Source organism: Aythya ferina (genome assembly GCF_964211825.1).
Source record: "Aythya ferina genome assembly, chromosome: 17".
Classification (NCBI taxonomy): Eukaryota; Metazoa; Chordata; class Aves; order Anseriformes; family Anatidae; genus Aythya; species Aythya ferina.
The window spans coordinates 10,191,872-10,209,732 of NC_140316.1; the positions used below are offsets into that span (position 1 = coordinate 10,191,872).

The following is a 17,861-nucleotide window of genomic DNA, read 5'->3' on the forward strand; positions in this document are numbered from 1 at the left end:
TTAAACAGAGCTATAGCTGGAGATTGTTACTTGAGCGAAATTCCTACTGACTTCAATAAAATGCATTGACATTGTAAGGACTTCATAATAAGATCTTTTGAGTATTAACAGATGGTCACTGACTGCCTGAAACAAAGTTGTTGGATTTTTTTGTTTTGTTTTGTTGATCACCGCAGGTATCTGGAAACTGAACAGACTTTGCCTTCTGGAAATCAAACCTGACTGTGAAACAAAGGCTTTTCTTTCTCCTCCTTTTTTATTTTCTTGCTATGATTTCTTTGGAGAAAAATATGAAAAATATAAACTGATTTGTGAGGTGTCTTACCAAAAGTCTTTGGCGTTCAGACCAACTCAGTGCAGTGAGACTTGCCCTGGAGTGGTGTGCTTGAGGCAGCCTCTGGAACGGACTTACACCAACATCCCTTTTCAACAGAAAGCCAGCGATGGTCTGGTTGACCTGCCTGTTTGAAGTGAAATTCTGCAGTGCCAGCAGTAAGTGGGCCATGAAGAAAAGCAGTTTGTCTTTGCTGCTGCCATGGACTGAATGAGTAGAGTCTACTGTTTTGAAAATGTTCCTGTTAACAGTTTTTCTTTTGTGTATTTGTCAGTTTATATATTAGTTGCAGTTGTACTTTGCACAAACACTAATTAGACAGCCATCAACACTCAGGGCCAAAGGCTTACTAACAATGCAACTGTGATAGCAGTGTCTTAATTGGTTGAGTATAATTGTCATTAGGCAACGATAAAGACATCTGGGGCTCTGGAGAGAGATCAGCCTCCCCCTCCTCCTCTTCCCCAAATTTGTTCTGGCTATTGCTATCCAACACAGTTGAGCTTTTTCAGATGAGATTCTGTGTTCTGACCAGTTTCCTGATGTTTTTCTCCTTATGAAATCGTCTGCCTCTTCAGCACCACTTCATTAGAGCAGTGCACAGCCTCCATCTCTGCTTCCTCCCACATGTGCTCTGCACTTCACCACCTGCTTCCCAGCCATCGTGGGACAGCAGCAGCTTTTAACCCCCGTCTCCTTCTCCTTCGGTCTTCTGCTTTCACTCATGTGAGAGGACACGAGGAAATTGTTCATCTCATTATGACATTACTGTCAGTAAAGAGATGCTGAAATGCTTTTGATTAGTGAGCAGGTATTTTTATTGTAGTACGTTTGTAGATAACGTATGAATTTAATTTTTATCAATTTCTTTATACCATATGCATTCCACTTCTTGTTCTGTTTCAGCAAGTTTATTTTACTCCTCTGTAAAGCTTAAGTTGAATTTGCAGACTCCCTTACAGATGTATATACGTATCTGTCTAGAGTTACAGTACTGACCTGTCAGAGTGAAGAAGTATAGTAAGAAAAATGTATCTCTTCTTTCTCCAGCTGCTTCTACTCACGTGGATACACTGAGATGTTTAAAAGAACAAGAGCGAAGTGAAATGTAGGTCCGTCAAAAAAGCTGAGTGACTTGGGTGGGCAGTGTCTGTCAAACACTAAGAGAAGGGCGGCTGCATCTGGTGAATTGGGAGAAGAGCATGCAGCCCCAGAGCTGCAAGCCAGGCACTGGAGAAAGTTGGAAGGCATCAGGTCAGAGGGTATCTGGAGAAGGAAAAACTTGGGACATTAAGCAATAGTCTTGCATTGCGCCCTGTTGTGCTCAGGAAAGCAAGACTTGGAATAACCTTTCTTGATGAAATACATCAGGTCTTAAGAGTTTTATTTTTGTTTCAACTTGAGAACACAGATTTTTAGGTTCGGGATTTTGTTTGTGTTCTTTTTTGTTTGTTTTGTTTTTGCAGCTGGCTTGTATTAGATATCAGAGTGTTTATGTGCCACTGGAATAATGATTTCAGTATACCCAGCATGGTAGGCTGTGGAGGAAAACAGCAGCTGAATGCTGTTGGTTATTTCAAACAATAGTACGTATTTGTTGTTGTATTAAAAATATTTTATTCTGTCTCCAGCAGAAAGCTCTGTGGGTTTTTCATAGCCTTTGTGGTAGAAAAATCAGTAACTGAATGAGTTTGGAGCGCTCTGCCTGTTCTGTGGCAGCATACTTCAATCTGGGGTTCTTTCATTCAGTAGCTGGTAGCCCAGGCAAAATTTTCATGGGGAAATGTAAAGGAAAAGAAAAATGTTGTGGTAGGAAATAAATAGAAATACTGAAGTTATCTAGGAATAGGTTCTGTGCAGTGCAGCGTGTTCTTCAGCCATCTATATTGATATGGCAGATTTGTCAATTATCTGCAATAAAGCAGCCTTTTTATTTTTTTACAGCGAGGCATTGCTTTAATAGTTTAAAAGCCTTTTGTTGTGGTTACAAATTGAAAGTGTGTTGCTCTTTACAACAGCATTAAAAGCCGGGAGTTGAACCATTAAATTTTTTAGGTTGGAATTGGACTCATCTGCGTTTGACACTCTTCCAGTTCAGTTCTGGTACGGGCCCACCGTGCTCTGGGAACCGATGGCGATGGCCAGCGGGGTGTGCTGTCAGCTGAGGAGGTGCTTTATGTCTCCCATTTCCCCATTCTGATTCAGTGCCCGAACCCAGACCTCCATTTAGCTTTCCAGTGTGGTCTTGGAATGCCTCTCTGTCGGTGAGGTTTGCTGCATGGGACTGAGGTGGTGCCATGCTGCACTGGGAAGGAGGTGAGTGGTGGGGCTGAGCGAAACGGGGCAGGAGGGATGCTGGAAGGATGGGGGCAGAGATGCCTTACTGCCCTCCTCCTTTCTCTTCCTGATGAACCTAAGGCACTTGTCTTGGCCTGCAGTGCACCGGTGGGATGTCTGGACCAAAATGCATGAAGATAGAGTTTGGTAGGCACTGTGTGCTTCTCCTGGCAAATAAAATGCTCCACTCTGATGTTATTCATTAGGTCAGGTTAATGGTTGAACCTGGTGATCTTGAAAGTCTTCACGAACCTAGGGGATTCTGTGGTTCTCTCTCCTGGCAGAACGGGAATAAGCATTATGGCTGGGATCCTCTTTTGTGGTATTCTGTAGTATCTGCCCCAAACCCACCAGGGAATACCTGAGGTACACCTAGGAAATCTTTGTATTCAGCAGGTCCTTGCTGAGGGGGGGAGAGCAGCACAGCTTCATGGTATGGAAGTGAAAGCTCTCCAGCATGTGCCTGTCATCATTGGAGAGGGAGTGAGGATAGGAGTGCAACCACAACAGATATGTGCAATTACCCATTCCAGATGCAATTTTTGTTGTGCTTCATCTCCAAAGTTTAAAACCTATCTGAAATGGGAGCTTTTCCATATTGCAAATTGGTGATATTTCCTGTGGACTGGTCCGGACAGCTTGTCTAGAGTAAAACATCTTGCTTTGCTTTGGGGAAGCTTCTTTCTTGTGGTATTCTTTTCAAATAGCACTGCTGTAAATGGGAAACAAAAGCAAAATATATGGGGAGACCTGGGCCTTATCTGCAAAAGGAGGAGGATGGAGAAGTGCTATCCCTCCCGATCCTCTCATTTTCTTCTATTTCATGGTGTAAAGCATTGAAAAGGAAGGCAGGTCTCACAAGGACAGGTCTCTTTGCTTTCTAGTTCAGTGCAGGGAATTAATGTGCATCTCATTTTGCTTAACAATTTGTACCACCTCCTATGGTACTTTAATCAGGTGTGTGTAGTGGAGAATTTCCACACAGAGATGTTGGAAATCTGCTCCAGAGTGCCTGTAGCCCAGGTGTATGGTCCGCCCTGAAGAGCTGGGTAACCTGTCCTGAAGTCCAGCATCTTCTGAACCTTTATTAAGCACCTTCCTTTGCTACCTCTGTAAACATGTCCTTTCTTATTTTTGTCATAAATATGGGACAGGCAAGTTTCTGCCCTGTAGACCTTTGAGGTTAAGAAACACTCTTGAAATGTTCTTCTCCTAAAAAGCAAGATATAGCAACAAAGCTGACAGAGCAGGAAACACCCTTCATTTCCAACAGAATCCACATCTCAGGTATGGCAGAAAAAGACATCTGAGACTGTTAATTGTCACAGTAGTGTCAGAACTTGTCTTTACTGAGCTGTTCCAAATTGACCATATTTTTTGACCAGTCATAGAGGGAGCTTCTCTTCTACTTTGCCTGCAGGACACAGGAGTTATTTTTTTCCTTTAATAGTACGTTGTGTGGCACAGAACAGTTTTTATGTTGCTGTGTTACAGCCTTCACTCCATTAAATATATTCAGTATTATCTGAGAAGCTTATTTCTGTTTTTTGATTTTCTCATTAGCAAAGTGTAGTTTGTCTGATGTTAAGCTTCTTTTTTTCTGATATTTTGGTAGGGGAGTCTTCTGTGAAGAAAGAAGCATTGCTTTAATTCTAAAGACAACACTTGATGCTAGGAATAAATTAATTAGTCTTCAGAGATGTAGGCAAGTGATCTGTTGGTGAGGCACTGAGGAGCTTAGTTCTATAAAGAGCAGTAGGTTGGATGGGTGTATGCATGTGAATGCTTGTATGTATGTACATAAATACTCTGATTAAACAGCCTTTCTTTGGCACAACCACAATCATACATTTTTAAAGACTAAAAGGAAACAGATTGAAGTTTTGCCATGATGTAATTTAGACTCATTACTGATTAACTTCTCTTTTTTTCCTGAAGCCCTGCTCTCGCTGCATTTTATCTGTAAAGCTAACATTGATAGTTGGTAAACTGTGGTAGCTCAGTGGTGTCGTTCTTGTAGCTCCAGTTTACCTGTCTTAGTAGACTCAGTGCTGCATTCAATAAATGGGAATAAAATGAACAAAGTTGATAGGGTTGTAAACACGAGGAGAATCAGTCTAGGAGCTGTAAATGGCGTTGAGTTTCCAGACGCTTCTTGTTCCTTCCTCTCTTCTCTTGCGGCTACCTCTTTTGAGATGTTTTTGGAATGAATAATAGCTTTCCTTTCCAGATACACATCAGGGGAAGTGAGGTTGTGGGACACGCGCACCTGGGACTACACAGCCCCCATCCTGGAACCAATGCACGGTCCTGGTGATGCTGGACCTCAGCCACATGTCTCCTTTGTGAGGATAAACAGCTCTCTGGCTGTAGCAGCTTACGAGGACGGTAAGTAACCACAACTCTCCTCCCTATTTAGGGGAGAAAAAAAAAAAAAGCTTTACAAAAATGAAGCAGCTGTGCTCAGCTTTTTGTGTGTCTGTAATCCTGTATATACACACACACGCACACACTTGCTTTTATGTGAGAAAGTTGGCCAATAACCCTAAATGCATTAGGAGGCATTGGAACATAGCACCCATTAAAACTGATGTTTAATTCCTACTGGAACTGCTACACAAAGCTTGAGTGCCAGGCTGTAGTCCAGCCAAAGTATCTTAAGCAAATAACTTGTTTGGCTATAAAAATATTAAATATTCTTCCACCAGCATTCTCCTCTATCCAAAACTCCCTCAGGGTAGTGTGGGGCTTTGTTATGGGAATAGTGGTAAACTTGCATGTCTGATTAGTCTGTGTCCTCTTATGTTCCCAGTGCAGTTTATGGATGCACATTTTCTTAACTAAAATAGTGGTTTGCATTGTTGGATTATTATGTACTTTGATATAGAGAAATAAAAACTGTGACCTAATATTTAATGAAACTAATAAAATCCTGGTTATAGGCATTGTTTTAAATATCCTTAGATGTTTGTATAAAGGGCAACAAGAGTCATAAGCCAACTACACATCTACTGGACTTGGGGTCAGCAAATAAAAAAAAGTCAGGGTTGAACAGTGCTTAACAACTGGAGTCCCAGGTTGAGTTGCCCAGGCAGAGCTCAGCTTTTAGCATCTTTCTTTAGGTTGTGTGATTTGGCACTTACACCTTTTCTTAAGTGTGAATAAAGACAGTGGGGTTTTCGTTTTTTTTTTTTTCCTTTTGTGTGCTTTTGTTTTGTTTTGTTTTTTAAGATGGAGATCATTGCACACATACTACAATCTTGGCATTTTTGCATGTGGAAGCAAAACCAAAAATGGGCAATCTAAACAAAATCTCTAATCCTTATGTTTTATTTTATAAGTAAATTATATGTTTTATATCTGAAAATAAATGTTTAAGAAGCTCAGCTTTCGTAGTGTTGTTTCTAGTCAGGGTTGTGCTATTACTGTTTTCTGGGGCTAAGAATTGTTGATAGGAAACATTTTCTGACAACAGCGAGTCTGGTATTACAAAACAGTCATTAATATTATTTACTTGAGTCATAGGAAATTATAACAGTGAGGGTTTTAAGTGTTGGCTTTTTGTCCAATGTGCCAAACAATGAATATAGCAGAGGTTCTTTTGTTTGTTTTCTAGTCTCCCACTGACTAATCTAATAATCTGTCTCGGGTTTTTTTCTGTCACACTCCTTGTCGTCAGTCCTGTGTGTGCTGTGACTATGCTAGTTTGCATAAAGCTCTGCATCTTTTATTCTTTTGGGTAGAAATTTTAATGGGCTCTGTGATATGGCAGTTACTCTGATTTGAGAACCCTGGTCAGAATAGATTAGTTTCTATGTGAACAGGGAATTGTAAAAACTGTTTTTAGAAATGTTTACTAACGGGAATCTGAAAGCACATATTTACAGTTTGGTGGAGAGAATTATTTTCAACATGGGGGGGGGAGGGCGGCTTTGAAGATAATGTGTTTGATTGTTCTTTGTTGTACTTTTCCAGCTCCCTTTTCTCTTTGTTTGTAAGTTTGACTAACACAGAGAAACCATCTGCTAGTGTTGGAGGTGGTGCTGTCAGGCAAAGAGTCTAGACTTCTCTGTCGAATCCCTGGCTAGCAGACTCGTTCAGATAACATCAGTTTCTCCCAGTTCAACAGAGCTCACGCAGTGATGTCCTTGGCATCTGATCACAGGGAAGAGCTAACAGGCAGATTCTGCTCGTGCCGTGCCTGTCTTGCAGCACTGCTTTCTGGTTCGGTAGTAGCAAACACTTCCCAAGGCACAGGAAATACAGCAAGGAAAAAGGTTTGTCGTACTGGGATGCCTGCATCCAAAGTGAATTGTAACTCCGCGATGGCACTAAAGAAAAATTGAATTGTGACTTTTGGTGAACATTTCCGACGGTGCCATCCTCCAAGGAACAAGCTGCAAGGAGAGGTAAATGAGAGAGAAATGTATGGGGAGAAAATGAAGTTTCCTCTGCCCATGCCAATACTCAGTGGGGGCACTGCATGTACACCTGGGGCAACGGGACTTGGCAACTTGATCCACAGTTGTGATTTTTGAATTCCAACCCACTGGCCTCATATTTCTTCTGCCTTGTTTCCTATTGTCAGCACTGGCAGCCCTCCAGTTTGATTTTACCACTAATTGTGTTGCACGTTACCGAACTGAAATGAATCAAATCAAAATGCTTTTCCTGGAGCATTAGATAAAGCAGGCGAGGGTTCTGGGTAATGAGCAGATGCTGCTAATGCAGGGACAGTAGGGGCCTTGCCAGGACTCCATCTGCTCCATGCTTGCCTGCCTTTGGCTGCGAGCCACAGCTTTTGGGAAACAGCAGTCTACTTTAGCCATCACCCTCCCCCCGCCCTCCGGAGTCTCATAGTTTGACTTGAAAACAATGTGGTGCGACAAGAGAACATACTTGGGTGTTGGGTTTGGGGTTTTGGTCTTTTTGGGGTTTTTGAATGCAGCGCTTCATACTCGTGTAGGCAAGATGGGGTGGTGCTCCTGCTTACGGGAGTGCGCTGAGACGTGTGGGGAGGATGTGGGGGCCCTTTGCAAGACACAAAGCATCCTGGAGAAGGGGAAGGTGGCTTCTGCAGGGATCAGAAGTGGCGCTTGCTTGTTGGCAGGCTCCAGGAAGGGAATTTTGGCAGTGCTGCTTTCTGGGACTGGAAATCTGCTGTCTTGTCCGTTCCGATGCCCTTAGAGCTGCTTGCGGGTGTTGTCCCTTCTGTACCCTGTTTGCAGAGACAGAAATGAAGTAATATGTTTGGAGTCTTCCCCTAAGTGCCAGGACCTGCTGTGAAATAGCTCCAGCAGGAAACAGGCTGCCTCAAACTAAGGAAAGCGAGTGTTCTGGGTTTCTTTGAAGAAAACTGCACGTAGCACGCAGCAGTATAATTATTCACGTAAGATGTACACAGGTGTGCAGGTGGCTGTCAATACAAAACCCTTGGCCTGGCTAAATGGTGTGTGATTTTACACCTAGGTCAGAGAATTCTGCCTCTCAAGTCACCGAGTTGGGAACGAAGTACAGGCTTTGTCATCTGCACCTCCAAATCATAAGGAAATATGTTTATGCTCCCAGCTTGGAGGAAAAAAAATACAAATAGGAACTGTTTTCAGAGGTGGGGAACAGATTTGTTTTGTTTATTTTTTCATGAGCTTCAATCAAAATAGGAAGTGGCAGGACTGCGACCTACAAAAAGGAAAAACGTCACGGAGATGATGGGAATTAAGCAGCTCCTGGCCTTTCCGTGCAGCTGGGCTGTGCACGAGCTGGAGTGAGTGAAAATGAAAACCAGGAGCATGTCCAGAGCCCCTGCTCTCGCATATGTATCGCTCTGTATTCGCTGTGGTTTGTTTTGTTTTAGGTAACAGACATGTAAATTGTTCTGTGTATTTTCTAGGGCTGTCAGCACTGCTAGCAGCAGCATCGTAACGTGGGAGAGCTGATGTAATGTGTGGCTGGGAGCTGAGCGCAAGATGCTGTGCACCAGGACGTGGCCCTCCCTTGGCTCAGCCGAGGGCAGCAGGTAGCTGCAGGTAGCTTTTAGGAGCATGGGCCACCCTGTCATGATGGTTGTAAACCTGATTTAATGTTTTTTTTTTTTTGCCTCTGTGTTTATGCAGCCTTTTTCCCGTTAGAGGATTAGGCTAGTTTGTAGGAGAAGAGGTGCTTTGTTTTGTGGCAGAGGTGTTGGGTTATTATACCGGTGAGAAACCTAGGTGAGGACAGGTGTAAAAACCAGCTGCTTTTGCAGGATGGCTTTGTGCTTCCAGCTGTAAGGAGGGGACTGCACTGGAGCCCGGCGCTGTTGATGTTGATGGAGAGCAGCTTCCAGCCGTTCACCTTTGATAAAGCAGGAGCGTGTGTGATGCTCGCTGAGGCTAGCGAAAATTGGACCACACAGCAGCACGCTGCGTAAGGCACGACGGACTCACAGTTAAATGTTTTATCCAAATATCCTGCAATTGAGAGTGAATTGCAATAGGTGGACCTTTCATCAGACCACATCTCAACAATGCGTTGGGTTAGAAGTTACAGACCTCGATTCTTTGTGCAACCTGGGCTGAAGGGACAGTCCAGGAGGTCGGCACAGCAATTGTAACATCAGGTGCGGGCAGTCACACCACCTTCATCAGCCTCTTGCCCTTAACTTGTTTCCTTGAACCGACAACATTTAAGCTGTAATTTCCAAATCAATTTCGGGAGTTAACTGTTAGAGTTCAATCCGAATAATCACAATGGCAGTGCAGGTTTTAGCATGCTGTGAAAGTGTTACTTGTAACTTTGACTGAATGACTTTCTAACGTTTTTAAGATTACAGTATTCACACGGAAAAATACATGGTATGCTTGCAACCTTAACTTCACCTTAGCAAAGATTTTTGCTTTGGAAATGAACTGGTCACTGCTGGAGGCAGGAAGATAGACTATGTAAAGCAGTGATCTCATCTGCACTGGTAAATCTTATGCCTAATTTTTTTTTATGTTGCCACACCGATATCTTTAACTATAATGGTGACATTTTAGTGCTATTACACAAACAAGATTAACTGTTACAAAGGCTTACACACCAATAAATATATTTTGCTGTTTCTGCGATGAAATGGAGAAGAAAGAACATTGGATGTAGCATTTTTAGAACTAGTAATAGTTTTACCTATTGATAAATACAGTGGAGTGTTTTCTTTTTCTGCATAAAAATATACATAAATTTTTCCTGCTGTCATATGCAAATGAATAAACTTGTTTTGACTGGAAGTGAGGATGGAGGATGTACATACAGAGCAGAACACTGTTTTGGAGGAGGGGAGAAGTAATCTTTTTGTGAGAAAATAGTTGTTCATCCTAATAAAAGGAATGCAAAGAGAAATAACACTTCGCAATTCTTCTTTTTACTCCTTATGTTGTGCTGCCTCATTAAACAGATGTTAACTTGTGACCTTACAAGTAATTAGTTTTGTTGGTTGTACTAGGGATATTTTCACACCATATTGTGCATCAGGTGTTGCACACGCTGTATTTGCCTGATAAAATGTTTAGGTGTCCTGGACAGATTTTGCTATTGAACATTTGGTAGGAAGCCACGTACCTGTCTTGAACAGATTGTATTATTGCATGCTCCATTTTCACCGTCTTCTCTTTGTGATGTTTGAGATGCAATAACAGTGGCTTTGCTGCCTGGTTCTGGAGAGCAGAACTCTAAATTCCAGGTTTCCCAGTTTGCTTACGTGGTCAGAAGGGGGTTGTGTAACTAGAATGGTTTTTGGAATTTTGCAGAACTTTGTGTGTAAAAAAACAAGCAAGAAAACAAACCGTGAAAATACTTATTGCAGAGGTGTGTAAACAAAAGACCCCCCAAAAGCAAAGCAGCTTCCTCCTTCCCTCCACAAAAGGGATCTTTATTTGGGATAAACCTTTGGCAAAAGCAAAGTTGAAAGTACCCTGCCTGGAGGAGCTTAGCAGTGACGTTCCCTGTCTGAGGAAAAGGTCTGTGTCTAACATCTGTGACCTGACAGCACCAAAATTTTGGATCATCCTTTTTGTTTGCTTGTTTAAAACAGCTGTCCTGAGCTCAGGCTTGACCCGTCCCCTCTGCCATGGCGAGGAGCTGAGGACTGGCAGCGTAGGGACCGAGGTGTGCTGCGAAGCCTGCGCCTCGGGCAGAGGAGACTGCAGCCTGTGCCATCCGTTTGTATTTGTTAACTTGTTTTAAGTGTAAGTCTGCGTGATGCAGGCCAGCGTTCTGTTTTTCAAAACCAGTTCAGCAGTTATTTACCTTTCAAGCAATTAACATAATTACCATTATGCTAAGAAGTAATTTTGGGAAGTTCTGCTCTGAGCCCTTATGACTCCATTGGGACAGTTTTAGTCGGGACTTATCTTTTTGATGGAAGCCTAATTGCAGTTTTGGCTTTGTGTAAACAAACAGAGGCAGCTAATTGTTTAGGCAAATAGCAGATTAATTTAAATATGCATCCCTAATAAAACAAAAATGGTCCCCATTATGGTACTCATTCCCATGGCGAGGAATATAAATATTCAGTGGGAGTGCCATTAGACAGGGATCTTAAGGATTATCTGCATTATTTCACATCGGTAGCACTTTCCAGATACCAAATAATCTTTACAAAAGCAAACATAAATCAATTTAAACTCATTTAGATACCATTTCACTATGTGCAGTTTCATTACCACACTCTTGCTTCACCTCCTTTGGGACACGGGAGGAGTGTTTGCAAACTGGCATTGGTGCCCGTCCACAGCTGTCTGTCAGAGCTTTTATGTCTCCTTTTGAAGGAATGGCTATCATTAATCATTTCATCATTAATGGCCATACTTGAGTAGAAGGAAGGCTCCTCCAGCTCCAGTCCTGTCTATCATGTCTGAAGATTGCTTCTCAGTTAATTCAGTGCAAAGGTGGCCCAGGAGTCTCCCATTCTGTCTGGCCCTTCTGTTCTGTAATACGCTCCTAATTGCTTAAGGTTGCTTTTATTCAGATTATTGCTTTAATGTACCATGCTTTTAAATAGAGTATCGGTGATCTATGCAGGGAAAATGTGTGATTGCAAATGCATCGTCTCTCGACTTGCACTTCTGTATTCCTCGAGGTTTGCGCTTTTTAGCTTTCTGAGAGCATTGAACTCTTGCTTTTTCAGTTTTCCAGAGTACCAGGATTGGGAGCTTTGCTGCTGGTTGCAAACTAAGTGTAAAGAGTGACTGCTGTGTGCGTAGAGCTTCAGGTCTTTCACTCTAAAACTTTTATGTGTGCAACAGAAGGACTTAAGTTTGGATGTGGGTTCTTCCTCGCTATTTCTGTGGTACTTGAGATCAAGTATGTGTGTAGTAGAGTAAGAATTTAGGTCCCTCTTTAAGTCTGATCTTCTCTAAATGTGGAAAAGGGAGAGAAGTCGAGCAGATTTCCTCAAGGTAGGTACCAATGTTATCCGAAAGTCAGTGTTGTATAGAAAGCAACACAGCCTCTAATGCTTGCACCCATAATTTTGGAAAGTTTTCTCTGAAGCTGTTATGTATTGTTATGTAGCATCATGAAATTCTGTTCTGCTCTGGACTCTCTTTTCTGTATACATGCTTTTTAATTAAAATGTTTATAAGCTTACATCATCAGGTGATCTTTCAAGGTTTTCTTAAATTCTAAGATAACACAAGTGTTTACTTTTTTTTATTATAAGGAACTGTTAGTGTTTGGAGCCTGATGACAGGGCGAGAGCCAATCCACCGTTACCAGCACAATCAGAGGATACAAGCCTTAGCTCTTGGTTCAGAGGGTGCAACGGTAGCAACAGCATCTGGCTTTGAGGTCAAAGTGGAAAGCCCTGATGACAAGGGATTCTGGCAAACTACAGGAACATTTGAAATCCAGAAATTGGTGAGTCTCCAGGCTACTCAGCTTCGTTCCAGGAGCTCCTGATCTGCTAATTATTTTTGATATGGTTTAGAGGAATCTTATAAAAATCTTACAAGAGTGTTGCAAGAAATAGATAACAGCATTATCAGTTAGAGGCTACGATTTTTTAGCAGGTTAATGGATGAACCTTTCATTACTGAAGAGCAAGGGTGAAATGCTGGCTTAAGCTACAAGTGAAAATGAATAGAAGTCCATATGGTGCAGGAGGTTGGCTGTTTTTAATTATTTTTTTTGTCAACATTAAACTAAGTTGGCTCATCTTGTAAATCAGTTTTCTCGCATAGAATTGGAGCTAAAACTCAAGGTCTCATTCCAGATCAACGCTATCTGATTAATTCCGAGGCAGGATACTGCAGATGAGCTAATAGTATCACTTGTGAAGCTGTAACTAGTTGTGCAGCTTCTTTAGGTTGCACCTTCTGTCACTAAAGTTTTGAGAGTATTTTAATTAAAAATCAAAAGCTATCCCATTCTCTAAAGTTCTACTGTGGCTCAGAGTATCAACATTTTTTGGAAAGGGGAAAGAAGTGTGGTAAGAATAAATTGAGTCTTGCAACTTCTTTTCTATTGCAAAAAAAAAAAAAGAAAAAAAAAGACTGCATAGCTAATGGATATGAAGTTGGGATCGAAGCCATTCCTGATTTATCCCCTCTTTCAAAGCTAAGTCAATCTTATGGTACTTAAAAATAAACAAAATCCCCTAACATTTTAAGAAGTATCACAGTAAAAATGTTAAAACAACACCATGCTCCATCATAGTTGGATCCATTGTACGCCTGCATCTTGCTGACTGTGAGATGTCAGTTTGCCACACACAAAAGAAACACTCAAGATACCACTCTTCTAAGGCTGGGTTAGAAATCAGTTGTGCTGTTATGGAGTTTCAACCTTTCCCATGGTAAGGCTTTTCTGTGGTGTTTTAACCATTTACTGAAATGGGAAGGGCCGCATAAATCTGGCCAATGTCACGCTGGAGGCCTAAGAGAAGATGGGTTGAAATTTGGGTTGTCTTGTAGTCAAGTCCTGACTTCTCTCTTGGTTTAGGACATAAATACATGATTTCATAGGAGCTAAACTTGTTTCTGAAGCAAAATCGATACTCAGACTTCATCTGAAATGAATTTGGGATGAATCAGGGTTGCTGATAACCAATAGTTATCAATAGCTTTGCTAGTTCAGCATATGGCAGTAGAGATGTAAAAGCATTTTAGCCTGAAATAAGAATAAAAAGTCTGCTCTTTTTAGGTCAACTTCCTTAATCTGGTTCCAGATGTTCTGGGGAGTCCAGTGGCAGTAGCAGCTGCAGAAGACATCGTCTATGTCCTGAAAGGAGAAGATCCGGGCAAAATTCTCCATTCTGTCTATGGTCAGCCTGTCACGTGTCTTGATGTGTCTGCTCATGAAGCAGCCTTTGGGGTCAAAGGCTTTGGCTGGTTATTGAATGAGCCCAATCAGGTATTTATCTTTTATAATAATTTTACGCCTTCGTAATTAACAAAAGAACCTTTCATGCTAATGACTGTTTCTTCCCTGCTATTCACTGTAAATATTTTACATTCTCTGCTCCTGAGTCCCAGCTCTGTGCTGCACCAGTGATCCTCTAGGGGGAACTAGTCTCAAAAAAAAAAAAAAAAACAACCAAAACCAAGCCAAACACCCCCCCCCCCCCCCCCCCGCCAAAAAACAAGGAAACAAAAAACAACCAAAACAACAAAAAACAACAGAACAATACCCTCCCTGAACCTCTCGAATGAGGACATACTGAGCAGTGTGTCAAGTCTCGCACATGTCTGTGTGCAGTCCTAGGAGGATGTTTTTTCAGTGTGTGCACTTGGGTGTTTGAACTAAGCTACTTCCAAACTGGTGAGAGTGGTGTGACTCTTGTATTAGAGGAAGCTAAATAATAATCATAGGTCTAAAGCCCCAGTGACACAGGTGGCTTCTTTCATCAGCACATCTTAGCAGTGGCAAGGTAAGTCAAAACCACACCGTTCTAGTAATCCTGCTGAAAACTCATGGCTTCTAATACAGCTGCTCTCAAACATACTTTCTTGCAGGAAGGGCTTTTTGGGGAGTTTTCAGACTCACACAGGTAACAGAAATAACTGTTTGTGTGTGGAATCCCATTGGAGATCACAGTTGGCAGCAGCCTCCTCCTGGATGCAGCAACTGCACCATGATGCCCCACTCCAGGGCAGGGACCAGGCTGCAGATAGACCTGTTTCCAGGAGCCTCAAGAAGAGTATCTATCCCTTTCCTGCATCTTTCCTAATGTGCCCGTTCCCTAATTTCATTCTGTTTGTTTGTGGTTATACTTCAGGCATGTGATAAGCTAATAACTAATCGGGAAGGAGAGTGCTTCAGGCCGCTGGAGTAGGAAGCAGGAGGTGAGCAACCAGATGAAAGGAGCTGTGGTCTGTGTTGTAAAAACACAGTGTTTTCCCTGGCAAGCAACTAGACCAGGAATGCTTTATTTAGGACTACCTCTGTGTTATGAATAAATCTGTCCAGCTGCATCTAATTTACCCTTGAAATTCACATTCACCAGGGAAATGCAGAGGCCACCATAAATACCTCTAGGGTTGAGAGATGCTGCGAGGCCACGCTGTCTTTATTAATTCCTTTGCTGTCCTAATCCAATTCTTTTTTCCCCCAGAGGTGGGAGGTTAGAAGGTAAAATTGCCTCATTCAGGAGCATTACATCGGTGATCGCCTTTGTGCCTTGTAAAGGAAGAGAGAAACCTACTTAGGCCCCGGAGTGCCGCTCTGTAAAGCCGGACATATTTCCTCATTTAGTTCGGAAGTATTTGCTGTTTGATGGCAGGTTGCATTAAGCAGCACATCAGCACGCATCCTAATCAGGGAGACGGGGCTGAAGCCGTGCAGACGGCTGGGCTGTGTTGGACAAGGACGCTTGTTTGGCATTGCGGCACCAGCTGACATCACGCCGGAAATTAATTACTAATGTCTATTATGATAATTACTCACCTCGCACAGACGTGAAGGGACTTTGCCTGGGTTGATTACGCTGGTCACAGGTTGACAATCTGTCTTTGGGAGAGCAGTTGATCTCAGAAACGTATTCATGAAGAATTCCAGCCCTGCTTGGTTCTGGCGATGCAGCTGTGGTGGAAAAGCCGGGTTTCTTCTGTTTGGGGTTTTCTTTGTTTTCCCCAAGGGATTTTATTTTTCTTCCTGAGTGTAGGCACGCAATCCTACGGTTACTGACTTGTAACCTGCTTTCTGAAGAAAATATAGTTAGGGAAACCATCTTTGTCCCCCTTTTTTAAAACCTTTGTCTAATTTTAACCAAATTTGACAGCAGAGTAGAGATCTGAGGCATAAATTTTGTAGGCACTTTTATGTTGGAGAGGAGAAAAACATCAAATCTGTGGCATAGACTTGCCTCTTACTAGATGACAGGCATCCATGCAAGAGAGAGGGGGAATATAAATGCTTCATCTATAGGAAAAGTTCAATTTCCACCTTGGTAAGCATCTGAAAACCCAAGGATACTGCATTGTCTTGAAGGCTAGTCTGCTGAGTGGTCCTCCAACTCTTTTGTGTTAGCTTAACATAAAAATAAATAAATAAATCTTTAGTAAGGGTTGTTTCAGCTGTATTAACTGAACATACAATGTATTATCTTCCTTAAATACCAAATTCAAATACTGAGATCTCTGTTCCCATCCTGGCTCATAAATGGGTAATAATAAGGTAAGATACTAAATCCTAACCTTTCCCTTTCAACCTTGAGCAGTGTTCATGACATCCAACAGACGTACCTTGAGGGATGGTGTCCAGAAGTTGCACATTCCCCTGAGTCATGCAGCTGGGAGACCCGTGATCCCGATGCTGCAGCAGCATCACCAAGTGTGGTGTTCACGTGTTTCAATTCGGGTTTTGCATATTGTATGCAAAACCAATTTCGAACTCCACAGGCATTCACAGTTTTAAACTAGAGCTGGCTTTGGTCCTCTTCATGTCAGAATATAAATCTCCGAAGAAGGTAGTGCTGTGGCTGTCAGGATTAACATTATCTCATTGCTGATGCTTTTGTCTCACTGATGGGGAGATCTCACTGAAGCTTTCCTCCTAGTTGGTATGTTTATGAGCATCCCTGAATGGACCTTCTGCTGTCAAGTAAGTCTGGGCTCTTACTGTAACCTCACGTGAGCTCTCTCCTGATGTGGATTATTTCTGTGAAATTTATAGGTAATTCATTCTTTTGAGGGAGCAAAAATACTTTATCTAAAATTTAGCTGAAATCATCTTATGTTTTCAGCAGTTATTGGTGATTACCTCCTGTTGTCATGGGAAGTGGTGGTTTTTGTTTTCTTTCTGCAGCAAAGAAACTTCACGGTATGCAAGGGAATTTCAAACTCATAACTTTGAACTTCTTATGTTGCGTGCATAAGACACTTCAGAGTGTGTCTGTATTTTGTTTTTGTTTTTTTTTGCACAGACGTATCCAATATTTCAGAACAGGTAGATGGGGGTGAAAGGAGGACAGTAATTGGTTTAGATCCTCCATCTTAAAAACAAAAGGCAAGATATGTTGAGATCAGATGCCTGATCTCAGGGAGTTTTTTGTTATGCTGTCACTTTTTCTTCTTTTTTGAGCTCATGATTAGCTTCTACTTGATGAATGCTGTTCAATATTACCTGTCTTTTCTCATCAGTGATGGAAATACTGCCTCTCTGTACCTCTATTTAACATTTCCACAGAGTTCTTCAGCTGCCTGCTAACATGAGTTATCTGAACTGATATTAACTGAAAAAAAATGAAATCACAAATTTTAAAATAATCCTTTAAATTGAATCTCATACTTCACAGTTTCTCCTAGATGATATTTTTAGGTCAGAGTTGTTCTACATGAACCTTTACATCTTGTACTTAATTTTAACTGAATTCCTCTTTGTGTACTGGTAAGCTTGCATGGTCTCTTTCGGTGTCATAATGTCTCCAGTTCCAAAGACTTCAATATTCTGTAAATGCTTTTCAGTTTTCTTAACCACTGTGAACCTTGTAAATAGTCTCATTTTCACTAAATTGATCTTCATGAACTCCTGTTTTCATACCCGTAGCAGGGCAGGTCTTGCTGGTGAGTGATTTTGAACATGTGGGGTTTGCCCGTAAGTCAGGCACTGCAAGGAATACCGTCCAGCAGAGAGACCAGAAGTTTTCCTTGCAGAAATTTTACAGGATGATTTTGCATTGGTTAACCTCTGCCTAGCTGGAAAGTAGCAGTAATCCATCTTGATTTTTCTATGC

The 17,861-nt window shown here is 41.9% G+C and overlaps 1 protein-coding gene across 1 annotated transcript in view; it reads left to right on the plus strand.

Moving 5' to 3' along the window:
• The window catches only part of FBXW8 (F-box and WD repeat domain containing 8), a gene marked incomplete at its 5' end in the record, with an annotated part of 51,375 nt that overhangs the window by 18,923 nt on the left and 14,591 nt on the right, over positions 1-17,861 (plus strand). The window contains 3 exons of the mRNA XM_084538792.1: positions 4,902-5,059; positions 12,351-12,547; positions 13,832-14,041. Of these exons, the coding sequence (XP_084394918.1) occupies positions 4,902-5,059; positions 12,351-12,547; positions 13,832-14,041 (565 nt within the window). The remainder of the gene's footprint in view (positions 1-4,901; positions 5,060-12,350; positions 12,548-13,831; positions 14,042-17,861) is intronic.